Source organism: Culex pipiens, chromosome 1, assembly GCF_016801865.2.
Source record: "Culex pipiens pallens isolate TS chromosome 1, TS_CPP_V2, whole genome shotgun sequence".
Classification (NCBI taxonomy): Eukaryota; Metazoa; Arthropoda; class Insecta; order Diptera; family Culicidae; genus Culex; species Culex pipiens.
Window position 1 is genome coordinate 34,040,482 of NC_068937.1, and position 27,729 is coordinate 34,068,210.

A 27,729-nucleotide genomic window follows, 5' to 3' on the forward strand; every position below is an offset into this window, starting at 1 on the left:
TCGTTAATCAATCTTGCATCTCATTTGGCAACACTGCGCTGTCAACATCCGTCGTGAACTTTGTCTTCCCCCGGCTTGCTTGTTCAACGGATCAGCCAAAAGTTTGTTGCAATCTCGAGGGTAAAGGGGACCATTGTTGATTTTCTACTGTTGAGCTTTGATTGGGTTAGCGATTACTAGTCAAACAATTGAACCGCTGACCCTAACACTGATTCAAGGGGCAGCAAACTTTGATCCATCTAATTACGCATTCCGTGCACAATCCAAACTGTCGCAGCAGAGAGGCGGTCGCAATCCGCGGTTCGTATCGTCTTCTTACTTTTGGAATAACATTTATACGACATTTGTCACACTTGATCGCAGTGACAGTTGTGTGCACTTGTGTGGTGCGACAAGCGAACAAAACTTATTGTCAGGTTTGTGCATTTATTGACTTGACATTTCACTTGACACGTATTGTTTTCGGTGCTGCACCGAGTGCACTGAAACTCCAAATGATTGGAATAGCGGTAAATTACAATATTTTGTACGTGACCAAACGTAACGTAATCGTTACCCAATATTGAGTCGTAAGGGTCGTTGACGAACGCATGATTACAATTGGATATGTGTGCAATAAATTCGATGCAAAAACAAAAAAAAACAAAGGAGGCTGCTGATGGGGTAACGAATCCAAGTAGGTGAAGGACACTCCTCAACTACGGAGCTGCTGCTACAACAACAACACTGACGCGTGGATGATCTAATTTGCTATTAGTTTGTTGACTGGCCGGACGTGACTGGCAGGCGTGATTGCGTTGGCGCGTGTGGGATGCTGACCGGGTTAATCGTGAACAATTTTGTGAATGAATTTCCGTTTGATCAGGGGATTGAAACACGTCTGAAAAACCTGTATCATTTTTTCCTCCAAATCGGTGGCGCCGCGTGGTGGTAGCTGCCCTGTTTATTACACTGTGAAATTATCCATGGCTAATCCAAGGAACCAAAAGGTGGCAACAGAAATGTCCGTCCAAAAGGGGTGCTGCAATAAACTTATTATTTTTCATCAAATTTTCGAACAAATCAGCAACAATTTACACGTTTGATAGTCAAACTACACTTAAAAGTTTTGTAACGAAAGTGCCAAAAATATTCGTAATTACCTTTTGCCTCTTGGTGGCGCTTTGTACTAGTATGTGTGTGGTCGATGTTTGCGGACGTGCACGCAGAACACAGAACAGTGAGAACTAGCGAAAATGCCTCACTTTCTTCTGATACAAGTCGCCATATTGAAATTGCTTGAAGATTCATACCCGGTTTGATGAAGCTGGGACTTGGCTACTATGACAACTGCATTTTTATTCTATATTGACGAAATGTCTTTCTAATCATTTTAAAAAATAACAGTTTTGAAAAGTTCATTATAGCACTCGTTTGAGTGCTGAAAAGTGATGGGCCACTCTCCGCCAGCTCACACAGCAGTTGCCCCGAACCCTCTTCGATTTGTGTAAAACTCCCTGATCCCTGAAAATTTGACACTAGACAAATTTTTGTTACACGACAGTGAAACATCGTTGGACATGTCATTAGGAGGATGCCAGACTTGAGATATTGCAACGTAACTTAGGTCCAGAACCACTGTTTGAACCTTCTTTGATTTGTTTATCAAAATTACTTTCTAATGGAGTGGTCACCAATAAGCGCTGGAAAACCATGTTCTGTATGTTTTTTTGATCTACCAATGTGTCAACTCTTTAGAAAATCTCCGCATATCATGATATTAACAATAAAATTTAAGTCTTGAATGGCTGCTCTACAGCTCTCGCAAAAAAGTGCCGTGAGGACCACTGTTCTAACAAGTCTGCAAGTTTGAAGATCTGGCAGCTCTGTCTCAAGTTATAACCACTTGAGAGATGTTTCTGTCCTTTTTTGAAGCCGGGTCTCACTTATCTGTATGAAAACTATGTCCGTATCTGCCATCCGACCTAACGCTGGATAGGTAATCGAAAGATCTGGCTACCTTGTCTTATGTAACGACCACTTAAGCGTTATTTATGTACTTTTTTGAAGCCGGATTTCACTTAGGGACCATCCATAAACCACGTGGACACTTTTTTGGAAATCTTAACCCCCCCCCCCCTGACCCGAGATCAGTGAAGGTCAAAAGGTAAGGCTTGAAAGCTGCATAAAATATTGCTTTTTCAACTCAATTTAGCTAAAAATCCACGTGCGGCAAAATAGCACTATCTGGACGATTTATCTACACGGAGAGACCGTGCCCAGAAATTTTAACAATTAAAATTGTTGATTTTACTTTCGTAAATTTTAACAAAAACGTACTTAATTAAATTAATACTGAATTTTGGTTAGTTACAATAACCAAAATTCAATATTAATTTAATAACCCGTTTGTTGAAAATGCTAAAGGCAAGAAGCTAACATATCTCCCGAACTCGAATGAACGTGCTCGACTGTTAGCTTTGGTTTTAGGAAAATCAAAAATTTTGTTGGTTGAATATAATTAACAATTGGTTGAATATTTAAAAGATGAACTTTGGTTTGTTTACCTCTGTCATTTGAAGTCAGGATTCGAACGAGAGCGATCGATTTGTTGAGTTTGTGTTGTTAATTATAAGGGGGGGGTGGAAATGGTGAGTAGGTTTGTTGATGATTTCTTTGCAGGTGATAAATTATGAAGAGCAAGAGGACAACCTTCGCCATGAGGACCTCTAATGCGAGTGAGTTGAACACGTTATAAGAATGTTTGAAGGAAAGAGAGGACAGTAGGAGGGAGATGCGGGCCAACTCTTCACGGATAGAGCCCGGGCAAATTTAACAAAATTTTGGTTAATCTAAGTAAGTATGGGTTTATTTTTGCTCAATAATTTATCTAATGTGATTCTTATTAGAAAACTGAATCATTATAAAGCTTCGTGCTTACGACGGATAAAATCTTAATGAACCATTATTTTTTCCAGAATCATCAATTATAAAATAGATAGAAATACGTACACATAACAACAACAAAATAAAGATGAAGGAAAATATATAAAAAAAATACATAAAATATAAAAAAGAAGATAATTATTATCTTGAAAATTTTGTTGCAATACGACTGCTAAATTAACTGGTAAGTAAAACTCAAAATATTTTTTTTAGGAATCGGAGTACGATGATATAAGATTAAATCAAATGCAATGAATTTGTGTTGCCAAAAATATAAATTTGGTAAGTAGCATTCATCATTTTAATGTATGCAACATTTACTTACGTTATTTTTTTCAGTTTATAGCCAAAAATGAATTGCTTATTAAGGGTGCACAGCAACGAAGGAAGTTGTTGTCTTCTTATACCAAAATTGTCAAACTTACGAACCCAATCCTGCAACTACGGGATTGTAAAATTAATGAAACTTTGCTGTAAATTACTTGGTGGACAGTACTTTAGGGGATGAATAAAAAAATATTTCGAAAGTACCCGTAGTTTTGAAGATACTAAAATGTCTGTAACACAAATCTGGGTGCAAAAGCTCTGGTTGATGTGCACCGTTAAGTGTCTAATAAATTTCATATGTCTATTTGCAGCAAAAATGTTCGCTTTGTGAAAATTCTGTGTCCAACCAACAGATAAATAACTAAATCTGAGACCGTTGCAGATGATGACTTATCGGATGATTTCAAAATGATGGTAAGTGAATTCAACTCTTAATTTTAAACAAAATAATAAAAATAAAAGCTGAAAACTTGGTGAAAATTATGCTCGGTTTCTATTTTTCAGGAATTCATGTTAAATTAAAACATCTTTTTTTAATATCTTTAAAAATATTTTTTAAATGTTTTTTTTTTTGTTATTTTTTTAGATTTATGCAGGGTCATCGTTTAAAACTCAAATCAATCTTTGTTGCGACGAGTAAAAGAAGTCTTTTGAGCTGACACCCTGTTTCTCTGTGGGTGCATGCCGAGCTAAAAGCTATATTTATTTGGTTAAAAAATGTTTACAAGTCAGTATAATTAAGCTTACATTGGTCTTCTTCCGCCAGGCCCAGGTCACACTTGCCCGCTCTGCTCTCTTACTAGTCACTGCCCTGTGATAGTAGATTAAGCTTTAGTTTTAAGTACTAACACTAGTTTTAAGTTTTAAATAAATTAATTTCAAGTGCATGTACTAACACTAACCCGTAGCAGCTGGTTCCAAACCTCCACGATAGCGATAGTTTGGGATCTGCTTTTCAATTTACATTTTTAACAACACAAAATTATAAATAAATTAAAGCAAACTGCACCGCAATGTCGCACACATCGCGGTTTCGTGCGGGAACAAAATTCTTTTTCTTTTGTTTACATCCATCTTCGCTGAATCATCCCCAGACACACGTCGCGAATGTCACTCGTGACGTTTGTCACCGGTCTACGCAACGCTTTGTTTATGACGCGCTGCTTCAGCGGCGTCGCTACAATGGGCCGACGCAATTCACCGTAACATTTCCCCGACCCGTGAGGAAGGTGTGGTATTCCCAGAATTTCCTCACAACCAGTACGTACGGTCGCGCCGAAATCTTCTGATTGCATACTCAATCTAGAACCCATTGCGAAACAAAGCAGCATCTTGACGGTGAACTCGTACACGGTTACGTCCCCGACCCGTGTGAGGGTGTCCTGGTTCGGTCTCCGGCTTCTTTCCCAGCGTTACACGCCAACTTGGATGGCGAGGTTGGAGACGCTTCACGAGAACCCGCCTCCTTACCGCTTCTCTCCCAATCCTGGTGCATACGCTGATTGCTTGCCGGCTCCGGTCGTCCTAATGGTGATATCCTAGCCGCTTGATTCTTGTGGAAGTTGGCGCTGGTGCCACCGACGGTCACTTCGTGATCCTCTGTGTCATCGTTCTGTGGCTTTTGTCCCGACGGACGATTTGTCACTAATCCCGGCGCACCTGACGGATCCATCGACTTTAGTCCCGGCGAACCTGACAGACCTTTCGACCTTCTTCCCGGTAATTCTGCCGAGAATGATGACTTGTCCCGGTGTGTCTGACTGACACTTTGCCGACTTTGACAAACAGAGATCGGGTGCAGATCGTCTTTCTTCCCTAGCCAACTTGTCCTCCAACTCTTGATCCCGTGTACAGAAAGTTTCCACCCGAATTGCAGCTCCGTCTTGACCTTGACCCGCTCAGCATCGCGCTCTGACAGCTACTGCCCTTGCCGGATCTGTGGTTCCCGACGTACCCGCTCCGATGGTTGCTCCACTCGGAACCTACGGGCCTCAGGATTCCCCAGTCTCGAACGAGCCCTCCGCCGGAGGTGGACGATGTCCCGCTTGTGCTGGCGACCTTCGACGACTACTTCTTCCTCTGGTGAAACTTCTGGGACGGTTTTTGGCTTTGTCGTCGGATGAAAGAATGATCCAGAGCAGCGTTGATACCGACGATGCCATCTCGCTCTTGGTGACCACCACTTACCATCCACTCCGAATCCAGCCAGAGCCATAGCTGGCAGTGTGAACCGACTTCCTCCTGGTTCATGGCGACCGCAATCTTTTAGAATGTTGCGACGAGTAAAAGAAGTCTTTTGAGCTGACACCCTGTTTCTCTGTGGGTGCATGCCGAGCTAAAAGCTATATTTATTTGGTTAAAAAATGTTTACAAGTCAGTATAATTAAGCTTACATTGGTCTTCTTCCGCCAGGCCCAGGTCACACTTGCCCGCTCTGCTCTCTTACTAGTCACTGCCCTGTGATAGTAGATTAAGCTTTAGTTTTAAGTACTAACACTAGTTTTAAGTTTTAAATAAATTAATTTCAAGTGCATGTACTAACACTAACCCGTAGCAGCTGGTTCCAAACCTCCACGATAGCGATAGTTTGGGATCTGCTTTTCAATTTACATTTTTAACAACACAAAATTATAAATAAATTAAAGCAAACTGCACCGCAATGTCGCACACATCGCGGTTTCGTGCGGGAACAAAATTCTTTTTCTTTTGTTTACATCCATCTTCGCTGAATCATCCCCAGACACACGTCGCGAATGTCACTCGTGACGTTTGTCACCGGTCTACGCAACGCTTTGTTTATGACGCGCTGCTTCAGCGGCGTCGCTACAATGGGCCGACGCAATTCACCGTAACAATCTTTACATATTTTATAACAACAGTTTGAAAAAAAGTTTTGTTCTTATACTTATTACCAGTAATTTAATTACTTCATGAAAAAAATTAGTATAAACAGTAAAGATTTTAACCAGAATAAATTCGAATATAAAAACACCCAGCATTTGTTTACGAGGCAGTATCACAAAATTTACTGCAAATTCAATAAAAAATATTGCTGAAACAGCTGATTATTGATTACATGTACGAATATTTTTGTGTATACGAGTAAGACATTAGTTGAAAATATAGCTAAAAATTCAGCCCAGCCTGTATCGTTAGATATTAAAAGAAAATATATATCGACACTAACATTGATTTTGTTTAATTAAGCAATGTTTTGTTATAAACCCTAATAATTCACAGCATGCAAAAAATATTACGGTAGATACACCAAAAAAATTGCTGAAAAATAGTTGAAAAATATGGTCCAGCCTGTTTTTTACGGAATATTCCACATTATTTCAGCTGAAAACAACAAATTTTTAGTAAATTTTCTCAAAAAAATATTATAGCAGTCGACTGCTAGAAATTTTTTTCGGCCATTTAACCAACAAAAATGGCAATTCCAACTACTTTTTTTGTAATTTTTAGTTGCTGGTGGTCAGCAATTTCGGGTTAACAAAATCGACAATCGATTGTTGAAAAAAATCTGTGTAAAGAATTGACCCATACTTTTAGTTAAATTAACCAAGATTTTCTTAGATTTGCCCTGGCCGGTCTCTCCGTGTAAGGTTAGGTTTCACCAGCTGAGTACAACACTTTAAAAGCAAAAAAATAGTAAAAACAAGGTTTTCAAATGATATTTACGTGATGAGATTCAGCTTTTTAAAACAGTCAACAACAATTAAAAATATTTCAACTTGAATGCATCATTGAACGGACAGGCATGGATGAAATGACTGCAATAGACCGAATCTTAGCGAAGCTTCACCAAAATGTCACCTTTTTTCAATGATTTTTTAAACGAAAGATTTTATTTTTATTATGATTCAACAGTTGCAAAGTGCTTTCAATACGTTTTCTTACATCAAACCCCCAAAATATGTACCGAATAAGGTCTGCAATCCATTGAATGGGAGAGGAGTTTTTTTTTCTTCATAAATCTGCTCCTTTCGTTGTCCCGTCACGCAAAGAAATGGTTGGCAAAAAGTCAAATTTCAACCAATTCGTTCCCCGGGCAGACGGTAATAACAAAATTCATGCCATTTCAATAAGAAATACTGTTAAAATAACAGAAAGTGTTTTGGAATCTTCTTGAAAAATCCATTTTTTCATAAGGGTTTAATAACAGTTTATGTTATCATAACAAAATTTGTTATTGGTCTGATATTGGTTGACAGCCAAAACAACTTTGGAATAACAATTTTTGTTATGGAAGAATACCGTCAACTGTTATTGGAATGATCGGATTAGTTGTCAAAATAACAAAAAATAATAACAGAGATTTGTTGGAAGAATAGCTAAAAATGTTATTAGTCTGTTATAACAATAACAATCCAATAACAAAAAAATCATAACGACGAATAACAAATCTTGTTATAAATAACATAAAATGTTATTGGCCTAGTATTTTCAAACATCAAACAATTTTATTCCCAGGTTATTTCCGTCTGCTCGGGTCAGTCCAAGGAGCAAAAGATTCATTTATTAATATGTGTAGAAGAGCAAAGGTTAAACAAAATTAAACTGGCAAAACTGTAGCGGTTGTTTTGGTGAGCCTTTTAAAAGTCCAGTATTACGATGTTGCAGGAAAAGCACAGGTACAATACTGCTCATTTAACATGACATTTCTTTGTAGGAAAATCGACATATTTTGACGACTTGGGGAACATTTTCGGCGAACTGTCACGATTCGTATCAGGTGTTGGATATTCCAGATATGTTAAAAAAATTGGGGGGTTTCTTTTTTCATTGTGCCACAACAGCCAAAACGCTGAAAAAAAACGCTGGATTTTTTTTGAAAAGGAACCGAAGAATCGGTCAACAATGGAAAAGCCAATACAAAAACAAAAAAAATAAAGCTGTACCAAAAAATTCGGTGGATTTTTTTCCAGGAATGTCAAAATTCACCGAAAATGTTCCACAATCCACCACAACGTGACCCCTTGACGGCTCGTGAAATTTCACCACCCACAATTCAAAATTCACCCCTTCAAGAAGAAGTGGAGCCACGAGTGGCGGGTGGTAGGATTTAACCCCTCCGGTGAAACCCAAACCAAAATGGTTTACTTTTGTCTGAGCGGCACAAATGGGGGTGGTGGTGGTGGGTGATTGTGGAACTTATTTAACCGTTTAGGCTAAACTGAGCTGCGGCTTAGTTCGGTTTCAGTTGTGGTTCGTGGTGGGCCTAAAGCGATACAAAGGATTTCCTGAAGGTAGTGCTAGTAGGGTGAAACGTGAAGTTGAAGCTGCATTTCATCCGGTTGGAATTAAAGCTGATAAGCTGAGTCCCGAAAAGAAAGTGCAAAGTGAGTGAATCGGGCTGGGATTTTCATTTTAAATTACGATTGCCGGTGGGGATGCAAACTGTGAAAAGTGCTCATTATCGAGGATGTTTCGGGATTTTTATAAGCTGGATATAACGTGACATGAATACGTGCGGAAATAAATTGTGGAACAGTTCACGAAGTTGAAGAATATTCGCACTGATTACCCTGAGTTCTCATTCAGATGTAACAAAAAAATGAAATTGATCTATATGGATTTTTTTAAATCGTCAGTTTCAAATAAACTTTATCAAGAAGGAAACTTCCTCAAATTTGAAGTTGCTGCCCAGAATTTACTCAAATCCAAGTTATGAGTTAGCAACACAGTTTTGAATATAAGAGCAGACAGAAAAAGTGTACATATTTGTATGACGGTCTAATTTTTTTTGGCAAATTTAGGATTTTTTTACAAAAAAAAAGATTTTTGGGAAAAAATATGAAAAAAAACACGCGGTGATCTGGCAACTCTGTCTCAAGTTGTGACCACTTTATTGTTATTTAAGTCTACGTTTAAAGCCGGATCACACTCAACTGTATGAAAACTATGTCCAGATCCGTCATTTTCCATTTACATTTACAACGAGTCAAATACTTTAAAAATCTGGCAACACTGTCACAACTCATTGTCACTTTCGTAATTATTGCCAAATATGTTGGGAGATCATTTTTTTTTCTTAGGTAGGCCCCAATCACATTTAAAATAACTTGAACATTTAAAACAAAAAAAAAAATATAAATAGGCTTAGTGAAATTAAAAAAATGCAATTTTCACGGAAATTTCACAGATCATGAAAAATAACCTATAAAATCTAATGTGAAACAACCGTTATGATTTTAGTATGCTTAATTATATAATAACCATCCAAGCTAAGGCGTCATCCACAAAGTACGTCACGCTCTAGGGGGGTGGGGGGGATGGGGGTTGTCGCAAGTGTGACAAGGGGGACAGGGGGGGTTCGTGAGACTGTGACGTCAGCCTAGACTATTTTTTGAATGCTGAAAATTCAGTCTCAAAATATAGCTAAAAAAAAAAATATATTTATATGATAAACTTTACTCATAAATCAAACACGATTCAAGGCTTTAAGAAACAGAGTTTTTGATAATAGATTTAATATGCCTAAATCATCAGATTTAAAAAAAATATATTGAGATTTCTGTCACAAAAAACAAGATGGTTGGGGGGGGGGGGGGGGTAAATTTTGGCCGATTTTAGCGTGACATACTTTATGGATGACGCCTAAGTGATTTTTCAAGCTGAAAATTTCCTGTTTTCACGGGGACCAACATATCAAATTATTAAATTTCGTGTAAATTTCACGAGACTTGGAAAAAAAACTTAAATGATCCAGAAGGGCTGATTTTGAAGACTATAGAATATATTTAATCTGGAATAAACCGAGTTAGAAACTTCAATTTTCTACCAGAATTCTATCTATGGTAACCATATTGGTCTTTCAAGGAATTAACCTATAGTAAATGAAAAACTTTCATTAGTTTTCAAAAAATGATTTTTCACGAAAAATATGACGGAAAGAACGCTTTGCCGAACTGAACATGGAAATTTTAGTACAATTTCAAATGTTTTTAACCCAACACAATCATTTTCACAAAATATTTCAAAGTAATTAGAAAAAAAAACATTATTTCGTTACTGAAAATGAAAAATAAAACAGAAAATATCAACTTTAACGGTGCACATCAACCAGAGCTTTTGCACCCTTATTTTTGATACAGACATTTTAGTGTCTTAAAAACTACGGGTAATATCGATGACACATTCTCCGGCAATGTACACCTTGGGATGAATTTTTGAAAAGCGTGTATGAGCTATTTGGATATTTTTCCTCGATTCTAGACAACTTGAAGCGTCAAAAATCATGGTTTTCATTAATTGATCATTTGAATATCATTTTGTACAAGTTGGCTAAGTTATGCATCAATTCGTGATAAAATCATCATTTTAAAACATTTTTCTAAAAACTCCTGGTTTTCGGCGAAATAAAATCCAAAAATTATTCTTTTGATTGCATTTTGTAGGTTTTTAGTTGTACTAAACGGAAATGTCATGGGTTTGTATTTCATCTTAAGTTAAGTATTTTTTCAAACTAGTGTAAGTTTACCATTTTTTTGCGTTGCAACGTCACGAAAAAGGGACAGTTGTTTATGCCAACAGAAAACTAAACATTCAATCATTTTGATATTTTGGATGTTCTTTGTACTTGGAAAGAGCTTTCAAATGCAACCTAGAGCGACTACATTGGTTGTCTAGATCCGAAGTTACAACAGGTTTAAGTTTGCTTTGCAACGTCACGAAATTTTAAATCATATTAGTCACATGGCAAAAAAGGTGTATGCGTAGTTGGTTATTGAAAATAAAAGAATACTTAATATTATATATTTTTTATATAATGTTTCCGAGCATATTTACAGAAGAATTGTACATGGGTCATTCACAAATTCCGTTACTTAAGTTTGTATGCAACTCGAATAAAAGTAGGTATTTTATGAAACTTGTTGAACAAATCAAAATAGACCGATAGACCAGGGGTAAAAATTCTTAAACTTTCTTAAAAGTAATCACGTGGTAACTGAATGGCCCCTTTATGATAAACTGATTTACGCGAGGGTTCATTCTAATACAACGCAACGATTTTTTTATCCCACAACCTTACCTAGGCCAAATTACAGTAAAATTCACTAAACAATAAAAATCACGTGATTCGATTGTTTTGTCACTTTGTTGTTGGACGAACCCTTACCTAAATAAGTTGTATGCATCGTTTAGTTGTTCGCAATTAAATATGTTATGTTGCGCAGGTAAACAGTTTTATTATTTCCTCACGAACGTTTTATTATTTCCTCAAATTTTATTTAAAAAGCACAAAAGTCAACAAAATAAGTTACGTTGTTTGCAGATCACCCCTTAGGGGCCATCAACAAACGATATGGGCACTTTATTCATAAATTTCAGCCCTCCTGAAAACTTGAAGCTCCTCCTCCCTTCTAAAACTTCCACGTGTTTTGTAAATTGCTCAAAACCATTAAAATATTAAGGGAGCGTGCTTGCATTACGTAACAAAACATTTATATTTTTAGACCCCCTCCACCCCCTGGTAATACATTTTCGATACTTTTTTTTTGTATACATTTTGGACCCCCCTTGATATTACCCCGTTACATAATGCATGGATGTCCCATTACATGGATAGAGGAGGGGAGAGGGGGGGGGGGGTCCTTCGTGATAATGGAATAATACAAATATTTATTTTTACTTTGAAACGCATTGGAAAACTGCTAATCGTACTGCTACTGTGAAAGCGGTATAGGGGGAGGGGGGAGGGGGTCTTACATGGGCGGGCCAGTCAATTCACATGTCCTTGTACTGTGTAATAATGTCTTATAATAAAATCTAAACCTAAAGTTGTTCAAACTAACAAAAACTATGATTTATTTTGAAACTAAAATTTCGTGACGTTGCAACGCAACGAAAAACCCTGTTTTCAAAAACAGAGCGTTGCAACGTCACGAAATGTAAGTGGTCTTTAAAAATCGAGGTTTGATTTTTTCGAAAAACTAATGAAAAAACTAACATTCGATTTGTTGGTCAATTTTACATTAAAAATGGAAGAAGAACTCAAAATTTGCCGTTTAACAGAGCAGAGTTAATGGCAAAACATAAATTGGGTCAGGATTGAGAAAAAGTCACGCGTTGCAACGTCACGCTACATATTCCCCTCTCAAAAATAAAATATTTGCCTAAAATGATGTTTCAACACTGCTTCTTATAGGAAAATTAACGCCCTTTCCGAATCAGTAATAACATATATACCTTTTTTTATGTATTTTTTGAGTTACAGGCGAAATACTGAAAAAAGAAAAGTCAAAGCGTTGCAACGTCACGGCGGAATGTGTCCGATATATTTTTTATTCATCCCCTAAGGTACTGTCCACAAAGTAATTTACAACAAAGTTTGACTAATTTGACAATCCCGTTGTTGCAGGATTGGGTCCGTAAGTTTAACAATTCTGGAATAAGAAGACAACAACTTCTTTCGTTGCTGTGCACCCTTAAATATTTTTTTTTCAATTTTAGGCAAAAAGTACATAATATTTCGAAAATTTGTTTTTTTATGCATCGATTTCCAAAAATCCTTTATTTCACGCTGTCCGCGAAATAGTGAAAATTCACTAATCCTAATTATAAACAATTAAAGGTACTATTTTATTTGGAGAATTTAGATAAATTATTAGAAATTATGTGTTTAAAATTCGTACTTTAATTTTTTTTTGTTTCTCGGGTCTGACACGTCTTTTGGTGAGTCGATCTCTGGTCCAAAAATTATTTTTTTTTGAAAAATTTACACATATCTTAAAGTGTTTACAATTGATTTTACAGCTATTTTCAAGGATAATTTCAATTTTAGCTAATAATTATTATTTATGTTCCCGATTTTTTGGGGAACTTAAAAAATAGTTCAATCAAGATTTTATTTTTTTTTTAAATTATTAGTGCATTTTCATTTTGAATTATTTTTGGATTCTCACTTTTATATGGATACTGGTATGCAGAATGAGCTTTTTTTGCAATAAAAAAAATATGAAATTAAAAAAATCCAATTCAAAGTGGATTTGCGAAAATGTAGGGAATTGCTCATAAGATTCAGTTAGGGGAGAGTGGGGAGACTTGATCCCCTTTTTTTGTATCGCACATAACTCTGTCAATTTCTCACAAAACTATAAACTTTTTGCATGAATTTGAAAGCTTAAACATCCATCTATGTTTGGCTAATAAGGGTATTTCATCAGATGAACTCTTCGAATCATGCCAAGCGTTTTAAAAAAATATTTGAAACCGGCATTTCAAAAATGTTAGGGGTAACTTGATCCCCCTTTCAACATTTTGAAGAAATCTTAAGCAAAATGTTTCTTATTCATCCAAACTTTTAATTTTCTATAAGTTACAGCAATTTCACATAAAAACCTGTACGTTTGTGTTCAAAATATAACAAGTTTAGTATGTAAAATATTAAAAAACTTAAAATATTATTTTTTAGACAAAAATTAAGCATGTTTACAAAAGCTGGAAATTTTTGTTTACAAAACTTTTGAAAAAAGGTTCAAACTGCAGTAAGTTATGTACAACTATACTAAAGGAAACTATGTATGAAAACCCAGCCCAATTAATTAATCTTGAGGCTGATTCCAGTGACTGTAAAAATGCAGGGATCAAGTCTCCCTAAACGCACTTTTTTAAACAATTGATTGTAAAAATAGTATGACGATAAATTTAACATCAAATGCGTAAGGGTTTTGGAGTTGATAAGTTCATCAAACAATTCATATATGAAAAATATTTTTTTGAATAATTTTTTAGTGTTTTCTATGCATATCAAAAAAAGAAAAAAAGATCTCTTGGAAGTTTTTTGCAGCTCGTTTTAGAAAAATGTGTGTAACTCAATCTAAACATTTTTTTTTAATTTTTTTCTTTGTTTTCTACAATGAGTTTTAGTTAATTGCGCACAACTTTCTAGAACAAAGCTAATTGTTTTACCCGCATGCTGGCGAGATACAGGCTTGGGATCAAGTGTCCCCGAGGATCAAGTCTACCCACTCTCCCCTAATCATGTCAAAAGTGTAAAAAGTTGCTTTTTTATGAGAGATGAGTTTCAATTTTAAATTTCCGTTCACATCTGAATTGTGTAGATATTTTCAAAGTTTGAACTTGCAATAATATGTTTAATATTTTGTCTTTGCTAGAATTGAAGTTGTCTTTGGTTGATTTTTTTCAAGTATTTGAAAAATATAGTCATGTATTTATTACACAATTTTCAACATAATTTTTGACAACAATATCTATTCCTCAGTCACCATGCGCACCTTCCTCGCCGTCGCGCTGCTGGCCACGCTGGCGTCCGCCCAGCTGTCCTTCCACAACGACGCCTCCCAGAACAGCTTCCAGATCCGGACGCCGGGCTTCCAGCAGTCCTTCACGCGGTACTTCAACGGCCAGCAGGGCCATCTCCTGGCCGCCCAACAGCAGCAGCCGCAAACGGCTCAGAGCCCGCAATATGCTGTAAGTTTGTTTTTTTTTGCCAAATTTTAAGATGACAAATAGACTCTATGAAAAGGTTTGGAACTTAAATAAATTAAAAAGACAAAATAACTCCAAGAAGTGCCAGCTTATGACATTCCAAGGATAACTTGGTGACATTTTTTCAATACACAGAAGAAATACACTTGAGTTTCTATTGAAATGATACTTTTGACTGTCCCTTAGCTTCCAAAGTGTCCAGCAATTCAACAAATCCCAAAGTTTGAACACTTCAAGCTAAGGGTCTCAATCCCAAGTTCGTTGACAACAGGAGAAATTTCAGTTTCCAAGTCTTCCCCCGAAAAGTTCCCTAACGAGAAACTCCTCCCGTCCCCAAAAAGGGGAGGAACGGGACAAGTGGCAAAATAGTGCCAATAAACAACACCCGGTCGAGGGAGGGACACACCTCTACCGCAGAACCCGACAAACTGCTGCGACAAACGAGTGTGCCGAGGGATGGCAGCACTGCTCTGCACCCTAGGTACTTTACGCTATAAAAATTGTGCGCCCGAACTTTGCTTTCAGAGTTCAGTCTCGGAAGTGAACGAAAACGAAAGCGAGCTCTCGCAGCAGGTTGTTTGCGCAGCAAAATGCGCTGTTATTTACTGGTAATGGCTTCCGAAAGGGTGTGGGAGGTTCTTTCCCCCACCCCGCACTCCCCTCGCAGCCATAATGGCGGATGCCATAAAAAGTTGTGCGCTGTCAATTTTCGGTGTTCATTTTTTGTGTGTTATTTTAGCATTGCTTTTTGCTGTTAAGCTACTTTCAGACTGAAAACACTCTATTTTTTCCATTACCTGAAAAGTGCATGTTTTTAATTCTTATTTTGTTTGGTTCAATGAAACAGGATATGAAATTACATTGGCAAAGATGCAATTTTCAACCATCAAATTTTCATATCTCGTAAGTGTTTTGAAAAAGTTACTTTACTAGTTACAAGTAATTGGGTCCTAAAATGAAGCTTAGATTGCTGATTTTATTGTTTACAGCGATAAAGCTTATTATTCTGAGTACAATGACCCTTCGTACGACCACAAAGAGTTTAAAATTGATTTTTAAATCAATTTTGAAAAATTAACCTCGCGGTCCTTCTTGACAGAAAAGCTCCTACTTGACAGCTCGTTCCAAGGGAACCATAGTTGATCCATCGAAAAAATGTTGTCTTGTCAAAATTTATTTTTGCATTAAAATGAAAAAAAGTGATCAGAAATGGTTTTTAATGGTGTTTTTTACCGTTGTACATAAAAATTTACATAGGGCTTTAGTACCCAATTGTCTGCTTTACAATTTTGTAGATCATTGTTACACACACAAAAAATTGCCCTGCAAAATTATAAAAATCACGAAGTCTAAAAATGAAAATTTTTGTTCCAAATGATAAAATCTAGAGTTTTTCTTTTTTTTTGTTTTTGAATAGATTCTATAAACATATGAAACACAATAGATTATGAGACATTTAAAAAAAAACTCTAGAAATTACCCTTCTGGGTTAGAGAGCCTGGAGCTTATTAGAGAACGGCAACTCAAAACAAAAGTACCAATCGAAGCACGAGAACTGTCAAACGGAGGTACCAATCGAGCAGATGAAATTTCAGTTGGCGTTCAATCGATGGGAAGTATTGTAATTTGGGTGATTTATATTTTATTCGAAAATGTGCAAAACACAAATTGAAAACAAAACAATTTAAATTTTCTTTTTCAATTTTTATTTTGATTTGATTCGTAAACTCATTATGTCTTTGCGTGTTAATGCCGCTCAAAAATGGTCAGTTTCGGGCGCTAACAACTTCGTGGGAATTTTTTTTTGGAAATTTTTGCAAACGCAGCATCTTATTTTAGATTTACACCAACCATAAACTATGTTTAAACTCAGTTTGTTTTGGTTCAATTGACTGATCAAAAGAGAATCTGAAAAGAGTCACGCAGGTGCTTTGACAATTGCAGTGCTGCAAGCTATTTTGACTGATGTGCATGTAGTGGTGCCAGTTTCAGTATTTTAAGATGTCCATTCTCTAATAAGCTCCAGGCTCTCTATTCTGGGTTATTGCAGATTCGAAAAGTAGGGGAAACTGGGGCAAGTGTAACAAGCTAAGGAAATGCTCGTTATAACCCATTAAAAACGTTAAAAAATCTGTCGGATTTTTTTTAAATCATCTTATTCCAGGTCTTATTTGATAGAACAAGTTTAAAAAAAACCCCTTTTTTTAATGTAAAAAATCGATTTTAAAGCTTTTGATTTTCCGTACGTTCTACTCAACTAGTGGGGCAAGACGAACAACCCGTTGGGGCAAGAGGAACAAGGCATAAAACAACATGTTGATTTGCTAAAAATTGAACTGTTATCACTTAGATACATCAGATTAGAATGTATTTGAAACGTTTAATAAATTTTTAATATTAAATTATAATATTTTACTAAAAATTTGATTGGTTTTACGAAAAAAAAATTACTAAGATGATAAATTGTAAATTTTCATAATATCACAATATTTTGTATGGACAATTTTTTAACAATTGTTTATCAGTTTTAAGTACTTTTATGTATTTATTTCCCAATAAAATATGTTTTTGTAGCAATCGTATTTTTTTTCCATATTAAAAATCCATATTTTAAAGCTCTCAACAAAAATAACCAAAGGTTAAACCATACTTTATAATAGGTGCAAGTCATTGGTAGGGGCACTACTGATCTAGGAAAATAGCATTTTGATGAAATGAGCCTTAAACGAACCCTGAGCCTTATTTTGTACTTTCCAAATATTATAAGAAAACAAAGGTTTTGAAAAAAACTTAATTAAATCTTATGCCCCGTGGCGTTTACGTCGTTTTGGCGGTTACGTAGTAGTAGAATCAGCTAATTGCATTGCTAGCAACAATTCCTCCTACTGGAAATAATCACAATTGTAAAAATTACGGCCGTACGATCGATTGTTCCTCTTGCCCTATATGGTCGTCTTGCCCCACCTTCCCCTACATTAAATTTCCCATAGTCATAGTCCCAATTTTTTTACAGTTGAGTAACGAAAAATGACAGAATTTTTGAAACTATTTTTGTATTAATTTTTCGACGAAATAAACGTTTTTTGGGAATTTTGAGTACGGTACGTTATCCATTAGTGGACCCCTTTCCTACAGTGGACCCTCTGAGGGTGTTTTGATGAAAAATTCCAAAAAATCACAATTTCAAGCGGGTATTTGTCTACACATCTTTCATTTGGCATGTAAACCATCATTCAAAACAATGTTGTTTGACATAAAATTTTTTTTGCTTCCTCAAGAACCCTTTAAAATTTAAGAATATTCAAAAATCAGGAAATTGAAATGAATGAGAAATTTATGAGAAATTGATAAAAAAAATTCAAAAAAAACATATAATAATTGAAATAACAAGCCTAGTTTATTTATTTTTTTGCATTTTCTGATATGTTTTAAAGGACATCAAATGCCATCTTTTCTGAAATTTCCAGAATGGGGAAAAAATCTTTGACCAAGTTATGAACTTTTGAATCAATACGGATTAAAAAAAAATGAAATAATAGTCGCAAAAATTTTACAATTTAATTTTTCGATGTAAAATCAAATTTGAAATTAAAAAGTACTTTAGCGAAATTTTGAAAAAGTGCACCGTTTTCAAGTTATAACCAAAAAAAAAATTAACAGTTTTTCATTTTTTTTAAATTAGTGCCCATGTTTGCAAAATTGATGTTTACTAAAATTGATGTTTACTAAGTCTCACCCAAACAACCCACGATTTTCTAATGTCGATATCTCAGCAACTATTAGTCAGATTTTCAATGTTAAAATGTGAAACATTCGTGAAATTTTTTGATCTTTTCGAAAAAAATATTTCAAAAGAGCAAAACATTCAATATTATGCCCTTTAAAAATGTTAGTCTTGACTTAAATTTTTTTAAATATTTTTTTCGAAAAGATCAGAAAATTTCACGAATGTTTCATATTTTAACATTGAAAATCTGACCAATAGTTGTTGAGATATCGACATTAAAAAATGGTGGGTTGTTTGGGTGAGACTTAGTAAACATCAATTTTCCTGTTTTTAAATCTTTACATGGCAATATCTCAAAAAATCATAACTCGGTCAAAGATTTTTTGTCCATTCTGAAAATTTCTGAAAAGATGGCATTTGATGTCCTCTAAAACATATCAGAAAATGAAAAAAAATAAAAACAGTGTTTCTTTGCAAAACAAGTTTGAGTGACAAAAAGTAAAATAAAAAATCACAAAAAAATTTCCAGTGTAGTCCTTAACCATACCTACAACTTTGCCGAAGACACCAAATCGATCAAAAAATTCCTTCCAAAGATACTGATTTTTGAATTTTCATAAATCATTTTTGTATGGCCATCTGCCAAATTTGTATGAAAAATTATATGGACAAACTAATGATGCAAAATGGCTTCTTTAGGCAAACCAAAGGCACCAAAAAAGTTTCAGGCGGATTAAAAAAATTCCAAAAATTCGAATGACCGAAATCTCAAAGAATTGCTCAGATGAAATATTACCATGATTTTTTTTTACTGTGTAATAGGGTCGAAACAAATATTGTATTTCTCATCTTCGCTTCGCTTCGCTTCGCTTCGCTAGGAGACGGTGATTTTAGCGGATTGCAGACTGGATTTTCGCCATGTGATGTGATGATTGTCTAAGCCCAAGTTGCCTAGGAATCGATAATTGGGAATAGAACCAATTCCACCTGAACCAGATTCTCACCACCATGGCAGCCGTCCATTGCCGGCCGCTCCCATCTCCACCACGCACCAGGGACAAGGAAAGGGAATTGGAAGACGGGAAGTGTTGATGCTCCACTTTTTTAAGAGTATTAAGGGAAAATCTCCACGGTATCCTCAAGTAAGTTTCGCTTGGAGTTGGACGGTTTTTGGGAAGGTGAATGGTCTGAGGAGCCACCCTAGGCGAGTGGTAACGACCGTTGGCATTGTTGTTCGAATTCTTCGTGTGTTCTCATTTCTAATGGGAACACGGCGTGTTTTCTGGGCAACCTTAAGGAGAAAAAATAGTCATCGCTACTTTCAAAAGTGTCTTATAGGAAATTTTCTCAGCTTTCCAATGCTTCTAAGAGCGAAATAATTCATCGGGAAATTTCTGAGATATCTCTATTTTAAGTTTTTTCTTTTAAAAACCTTAATCATTTATTGGAAACTTTTAAATAACAGTCCAGGAAACTTGTCAAATGATGTGTTTCATGTGTCACTCATCAAAATGTGCAAAATAAGACAATAAACAACTTTGTAGAAGGTTGCAAACCGCTAAACATTATGAAAATTAAGTTTTAATCGAATTTTTGAATATGTGGGATTTATTCAAATATTAAAATCATAAAACCGCATTAAAATATTATTTTTACAAGAACAAATAGATTATAACATAATTGTTGTGTACAAATAACACCGGTCTGTTCTGATTCAGCTTGGAATTAGCTGATACAATCGAAATTTCTACAGGTTTGAGATTGATAGGGTATTACAAGATTTTTATGAATAAATATCATAATTCCTTAATCAAACACTAACCAGTTGCATGGATACAGAACATGTTTAATACTCGAAATTAAACTGGAAATTACTGTTGCTAGCTTTAGGTCAAATACTTTTCATTAGTATGAAATGATTGTTTTAGTTTTTTTGTTGTATTAAATGATCAAGGAACTAGCAATATTTTAGAAGTTTATAAGACTCTCATCTACAATCTCATCTTTAAAAAAATATATTTCTTGATTTTTGTTTAAATAGTTTGGAAAGAAAGTTTCTGTTTTTTGTAAAAATATTATAAAATTTTTGTCCGAAAAAAAAAATGTTTGTGACGGTGTTTTCATCATTCTGAATTGGAAGACTCGAGCTACTTTTAAGTGCATTTTCAACAGAAAACATTTTATAAAATTTTGTCTTTATTTTATACTCATGATAATATGACTTTTGAAGCTTGCAACAGTAATATGTAGTACATTTTCGATTTTAAATCATATTTATATTTATGTTTCTGGTTAATGTTTGCTTAAGAAAATATCAAATTTATTCATTAAAATTCAATAATACCATTAACAATCACAAACCTGCCAAAGTTTCGGTTGAACAAGCTAAATCAGAGTAGACACGTGATATTTGTACACAAAAAATATGTAATTATCGAATAATTCTTGTAAAAAATATATTTTACACTGTTTTATGATTTTAATTTCTGAATAAATCTTATATGTTCAAAAACATAGACAAAACATAATTTTCAAAATGTTTAGCGGTTTGCAACATTCTACAAAGTTGTTTCTTGTCTTACTCATCAAAACATTTTGATGAGTAAATGACACATGAAACACATCATTTGATAAGTTTTCCGAACTGTTAGTATAAAGTTTCCAATAAATAATAAAGGAATTTAGGGGGAGAAGGGGTAATATGCACCCCCTAAGGGAAAACTGTGATTTCTCAACCATTACAGCATTACTGTGGAAGAATTTTGTTCGATGTTCTAAAACAACTATTATTCTTCGTCATCCATGTGAAAAAAGTCTTAAAAAACCTCAAAATTGTTCGAAAATATCAAATTTCTAAAAACATTTTTGAATCATTTCAAACAACCATGCGGGGCAATATGCACCGCAACATTGGGGCAAAATGCACTACAACAACGGGGCAAAATGCACCACAACATGGGGCAAAATGCACCGGGTAAAAGCAGTTTTCACTAGTCGCCACTAGATGACACCGCTGTTTTTACAAAGGAGCTTCACAGCGGTGCATTTTGCCCCGATCACGCTTTTTGCAGAAAATTTAATTAAAAATGCATTTTTTGATGTTTTTGGACTCATCTATCTATAGAATAATGAAGATTATGGCAAAAATTATATACCTCAACACTTACAATATCAATAAATGCATTTTATATTGTCCAAAAATCATAATGAAAGTTCAATGAAAATTAGATGAAAACACAACATTTTAAAGTTTTGCAAATAACTTGAGCTGTTTTTATACTGCGATGCTCAAATTTTTCCAGCATGGTTTAGCAATGTTAAGCTTCCAATTTCCTTAATTTTTCCCCGGAAAATTCTTCCAAATACCGAGAAAAGCAGGGGGTGCATTTTGCCCCGGGGGTGCATATTACCCCCTCTCCCCCTAAAACAAAAAAACTTAAAATAGAGATATCTCAGAAATTTCCCGATGAAACATTTCGCTCTTAGAAGCATTGGAAAGCTGAGAAAATTTCCTATAAGACACATTTTAAAGTAGCGATGACTATTTTTTCCTGATAAGGTTGTTCTAGAAAACACGCCGTGGGAATGCTTTCAATTCTTCTCATCTCTTATTGGATGAATTCTAGCAGTCGCCCAGGCTATTTATAGCGAGGTAATGTAGGTTCATTTCAAAAGCGCCTGCATGCATGCAATGCAATGCATTCTTGTATGTTCTGATATTCAACTTGCTTTCAACTTTATTCTCGTCCGTTTCTTGGATTCAACTATATCAGTCTAAGTCCTACTAAAGCTACTAATGCTCCACGGTAAAGTGGAAAGCATTTTGCTTGCCAATCCTAAGGACAGGGGATCGAACCCCGCCGTGAGCTGAAGTTTTTTCATTAATTCCAAATTCAATGAGTCCAGAACTACCTCAAATATTGTATTTCTCATCTTATCCACAAATTACAAGATTTAAAAAATATAGTTCTACCTGGAAATGCTTATAAAACTGGGTAAAAAATTGATATTTGGTGAATACAGAGCCCGTCTAGAGGCAGGGTTGAGCGTTAATTTAGTCAAGATTGCGGAAGGAAATTTTTTAAACATAAAACCATTTATGTTTAAAAAAATTCCCACCAAAAAATCCCTTGATTAAAATTTTTCAAATTACAACGTAGTGCACTCTACTGGTTGCAACTTCATTAGCATCTTTGTTCTTTTTCTTGTTTCCGCCAAAATTCATCATTCGTTGCATCATCTCATTTGATTCATTTTCTCTCTCTCTTTCTGTTTAAACAGCAACTGCCCCAAACCTACCCCCAACAAGCTGCCGACCCTTCCGCGTACTACCAACAGCAGCAGGCGTCCCAACAGCCCCAGTTCAGTCGTTTTGTGTCCCAGTACAGTGGGGGGCATCCACAGCAGCAGCAGCAGCAGCAGCCACAACAGCAACAGTACCAGACCGTTCAGGAGAACTACATCAATCCTAACATTAGGCTAGCCGCACAACAGCAGAGACTTCAACAGCAGCAGCAGCAATATTACTCGCCACAGGACGTGCAGGCTTACTTGCAGAGTCAACAGGTTGGTGGATGGGGATTTTTATATATATTTTTTTGTTTCTCTTGGAGGGTTGAAATTTGATAACCGTGAAACTAGAAAAGAGGTTGTTTCTGATGAAATAAATGCATTTGACAGGGGTTACTATTTCCAGTTCAAAGATAAAGCTCTGATAGAAAACAAAAAGCTGAATAATTAAATCGGAAGTATAGTGAATGTTTTATGACATTTGAATTACCATGATGATACAGTCAACTTTTGGAAAATCAATTTTTGACATCAGTGATGAAAAAATCTTCAACAAAGAATTCCACTAATCAATAATTGAGAGGGAAACTTTAAAGAGAACGAGCCACTCTCCTCTCATACGTAAAATAATGGTAAATTGTATGTTTATAAATTTAAATTCAAGATTTTCAAGAGAAAAATCGATCTCAACTTTTTTTAAATAAATTTGATTACTAACAGGCGATGACAATATTTCAAAATTATTTTTTACCAGCAAACTTTTCTGTTTGACGGGCATAAGAAGTGGTCACGATGAATATTATCTCTCCAGAACTCTCAAAGATCGTCAGCGGTTAATCGATATTTTTATTAATCTTTCTTTAACTTCCTTTAACACTGTTCTACAAGAAAAATATAGCACATTTGTTGGCTTCTAACGTTTTACCGTCAAAAAAAAATATATAAATATTATCGATTCCTCGTATTTTTTTTTTACATAAAAAAACACTAGTTTTCGTACCAGGGAACCAGCCGCGATCAATAAGTCTGATTTTGGGTCCAATTTCGCCCACTGTGTGTTGGGCTCACCCGTATTGTGACAGGTTCTTGCCTCAGGAACATTTCAAATACCGGAAATATTCCCAAACATTTTTAAAACTTGGGATTTTCAATTTACTGAAAAAATTATATATTTTCATAGAAAATATCATATTTTGCTCTGGCATTCAAAATAAGTTCAAGTTTTGAGATTTTTTAACACCTAAACTCCCAAGCTCGAGAAGAAGGGGGAATTTGTATGGAAATTCCCCCTTTTTCTCCAGCTTGGGAGTTTAGCTGTTAAAGGTCAATTTGCTAATTTTATTTTGAGTTTTTTTTTTTCGAGTGTTCAGTCTGAGAAAAAGGTTTCAGTTAAGTATATTTACATTCTTTTAAAACAATTCATTAAATTAGAAAAAAAACTTATCCAAATTTCACTTGGATCAAAAATACTTTGCAATGTATTCTGATATTGACATTGCAATGTATTCTTGATCCAGTAAATTTTGTGCAAGTTTTTCTAATCTTTTATACATGAAACGTTTTAAAAATAGTTATATCCTTCCTAATAATTTGTTTATGTTCCAAGAAAAAATTTGTCAGTTTTTCCAATCTTTCAAACATGAACAGTTTTTTTTTTAATGCAGTTCATTTAAAAGTTATGTAAGAAAACAAGCAATTTTTTTTAGATAACTGTTTCAAAATCATTCATTTCTTTTTTCTGTAATATTTTTGTTAGTTTTTTCATTCTTTCAAGTTATTGATACAGTACAGTTCTATAAACAGTTTTAGGAGATTTTTATGTCTAAACATGTTTTTATTGTCTTTCTAAAAAATGTCCATAACCCAGAGATATTTTTTTATAGTTTATTGATTCGATCGACAGGGTTTATTTAAAAATGATTTAATATTTTTTTAATATGCAAAATATAAGCCGTTTTTTTACAAGTTTACGAGAAAAAATGATAAATTTTAAGAGTGATTTACCGTAAACCACATTATGACATTGATAGGATTTCAATTTATTTTTGGAATGTTTTCTAACTGTTAAGGCTTTACTCAAGATTTTTTTTAACATGTACTGATTTTTTTTTTAAATGTGCTTAAAAAATTGTTGCATTGAAAATTCTTATTTTGAATTCCGGGGTCATAGTCATAGTTTTTCTTGTTTAAATCAGATTTTGGGCGTTCACATTTTATTTTTACGCCTTCTAACAAAATTTATATAAATTATTGATGAAATTGTAAAAAGTCACAATTTTGCCTGAAATTCGATAAAACTAGTTTTGTTTATGAAATTAAAGATTCATATTGCATTTTAAACTGAATTCGAGGCACGAATCAAAAGTTTTCACATTGTCTATGAAATTTGTTCGATTGAAAATGCCTATAAATTTGTAATTTTTTTTAAACAAATTTTCAAAAACACATACCTAACATTTATTATTTGCAAACTTCTTTTACCTTCTCCTAGTGGAAAATTGTCTGAAGAACCCAAAAACGCGTTCCGTTTTTCGATTCAAAATCATGATCATTGAGAAAATCATGACACTTTGAAAATATTTAAATATTGCTATTCATCAACATTTTCTTAATTAAAGTTAACTAACTTTTTAAAGTTTTATGAAAACTTCTTCTTGAAGTACTCTTGGAGTAATTTATACAGCAATTCTCCACGAAAACAAATACCAAAATTTTCGTAATTTGGTACCCAAACAAGCAGGGATGGAATAATCGCAAAAAAAAATCAATTTCGCTAGCGAACTCTCATCCGCGAAAGAGAGAGGAGGCAAATCACGCAAAAGAAAATCGCTCCCAAAATTCTTCAAGAAAATCAATCTGCTGATGATTTTTTGTGAATTTCCTTGTCAGCTCCACTTAAAAATATTTATTTCACTTTGTTTACAAACATTGCCCATCTACAAAATGTGACAGGTCGTTTTTCGACGTGTGACGTTACACTTTCAAGTGTAGTAGTGAAAAAGATGTTCCGCCGAATAATCAAGATGATGATTTTTTTAGATTGCTTTTACCGATCTCTCGTGCGCGAGAGAGGAGAGCCATGCTCCTTTCGGATTTTTTTCTCTTGGTGAACGTCTAGGTAATGATTTTCTTTTGATGATGATTATTCCATCGCTGCAAACAAGTAAAGGTCATCGCTGAAATTTTTAAGTTATCGCAGTTTTAGTCAAAGAAGTCAATTTTTGCCGTTTTTGTCTTTTTCCCGTTTTTGCGGGCGGCGCGTCGAAAAACCCAGCTTTTATTTTCAAAAAATCGTATCTCGGAATATGGAAAATATAACTTCACCATTTTTGGATATGTTATGTAAAATTTTCCGAGGAATCTGATTACAATATTTTCAGACATAGGCTCTTTGGTCCCGAAACCTTCAGAAAACATTTTTAGTTTTAATTTGACTTTTTCAAATATTAGGCTAGATATTTGAAACTTTTAGCTATTTTTCCTTAAAAGCCTATGGAAACCCTTGCGCTCAAGACAGCAAAAATCGATTGAAATGGTGCGGAGTTACGATTCTTTGAAAAATGTGGTTTTTGAAAAAATCGACGAAAATTGCCATTTTTTGGACCACCCTAACATGGCGTGGGTCACCCTAATGGCCAAACAAAAAAATACGGGCCAAGGAACCCCCAGAAAGTTTTTGAGCCCGATCGGAGAACTTTTTTTTTTGAATCATGCTGAATTGCTGATAGCAATTTTTCGATGTACGAAATTTGTTGCTGGAGCAAAAACCTTTCTAAATTCGGGTGAGCCCGATGGTTAAAAAAATTAAGGCGCCCTACTGTTGATGCTATAAGAACATATGAGTTAATAAATAATTATCTGAATGGGAAGCTGTTATGTTGAAACTGTTGAAATTTCAATTTTAAAATTCAGATCAATTCAAATTGTTACACTTCATATCTATAGATGGTTAATTGAATCACTTCTCATCAGATCATCCGTAACCCACCAAAAAACCACACACTTTCCGTTTCATTTGCTCTTTTTCCACATTTATTACTGGCAATTTCCTCCCCAATTTGCTCCATTAACCCTCAACCGCAAATCAGCACCACCACCCCTATAGTCAGTAATTAACCGCACTGCGTTGCCAATTGCAACGCCCAACAGCACAATGGACCCATTTCATTTCCGTTTCCTTTATTTCTCGATTTCCAGGCGGCTGCCGGTCAAGCTTACCCTCAACAGCAGCAGGCCCACTACCCCCAGCAACCGCAGCAGTACCAACCGAATCCCCAGTCCCAGTACGAGTTCATCCAGCAGCAGCAGCAACTCCAACAACAACAGCAACTTCTGCAGCAACAACAGCAGCAACAACAACAACACTACGAGCAACAGCAACAACAGCCGGAATCGAACTCGGCAGCAGCAACGGAAGCCGCCGCCCAGCAGGGACAGAAGCTGATTGGTGTGGCGTACTCACCCTCCAACGAGGTGTCCCAGGTCAAGTTCAACAGCAATGGGCTCAACTACAACTTCTAGAAGGAGGGAGCTACGAGAGTGGTCTTGATTGTGCGGAGTGATTTGTGTTTAATTGTTTTTGTTTTGTTGATTATTTTCTACCTTGCGTTGAGGCGCTTTCTCGGAGAGACTGAATGATAAATTAAAATAAAATTGAAAAGAGCAATCAGGTGGAGTTGAGTTTTGCTCAGAATCCGAAATTCATAAATTAATAACATATTAGGGTATATGGCCTTATTTTGGACCTACTATGCAAACCATCAACATATTTCGCATTGTTCTCAGGAACGTTCTAATTAATTTGGCTCGTTTCAGGATTGTTTTGTGCCTTAATTTATGCTTAACAAAGTGTACTATTGCAAATTGAAAATAATTCAACCATTTCCTTGTAATAAGCATTTCAAGTAAAACATTTTTTGGATGCTTTTTGGACTTATTGATTGTATTTTGGAGACATCGCTGAACATATTTTGGACCCACACTCTGATTGGTTGAAATTTTGC

General features: G+C 35.1%; 1 protein-coding gene and 1 long non-coding RNA gene across 3 annotated transcripts; one reads left to right on the top strand and one right to left on the bottom strand.

The window, feature by feature from the left end:
- The first annotated feature begins 644 nt into the window (after positions 1 to 644).
- Positions 645 to 27,396, top strand: LOC120428874 (putative uncharacterized protein DDB_G0271606). 2 transcript variants are annotated; one of them, XM_052708679.1, is made up of 4 exons: positions 645 to 676; positions 14,483 to 14,691; positions 22,718 to 23,002; positions 26,924 to 27,396. In XM_052708679.1, exons 2-4 carry the CDS (start codon positions 14,488 to 14,490, stop codon positions 27,245 to 27,247), a joined length of 813 nt encoding a protein of 270 aa, XP_052564639.1. In that variant the 5' UTR covers positions 645 to 676; positions 14,483 to 14,487; the 3' UTR covers positions 27,248 to 27,396. The 2 variants fall into 2 exon arrangements, with proteins under 2 accessions (XP_052564639.1, XP_039449934.1); XM_039594000.2 differs by lacking the exon at positions 645 to 676 and adding an exon at positions 8,436 to 8,597.
- LOC120428875 (uncharacterized) lies at positions 5,251 to 6,049 on the bottom strand. The gene is made up of 3 exons (XR_005607172.2): positions 5,801 to 6,049; positions 5,646 to 5,709; positions 5,251 to 5,594 (listed from the first exon to the last, which is right to left on the bottom strand). It is a non-coding gene; the product is annotated as an uncharacterized LOC120428875 (long non-coding RNA).
- Positions 27,397 to 27,729: the final 333 nt, after the last annotated feature.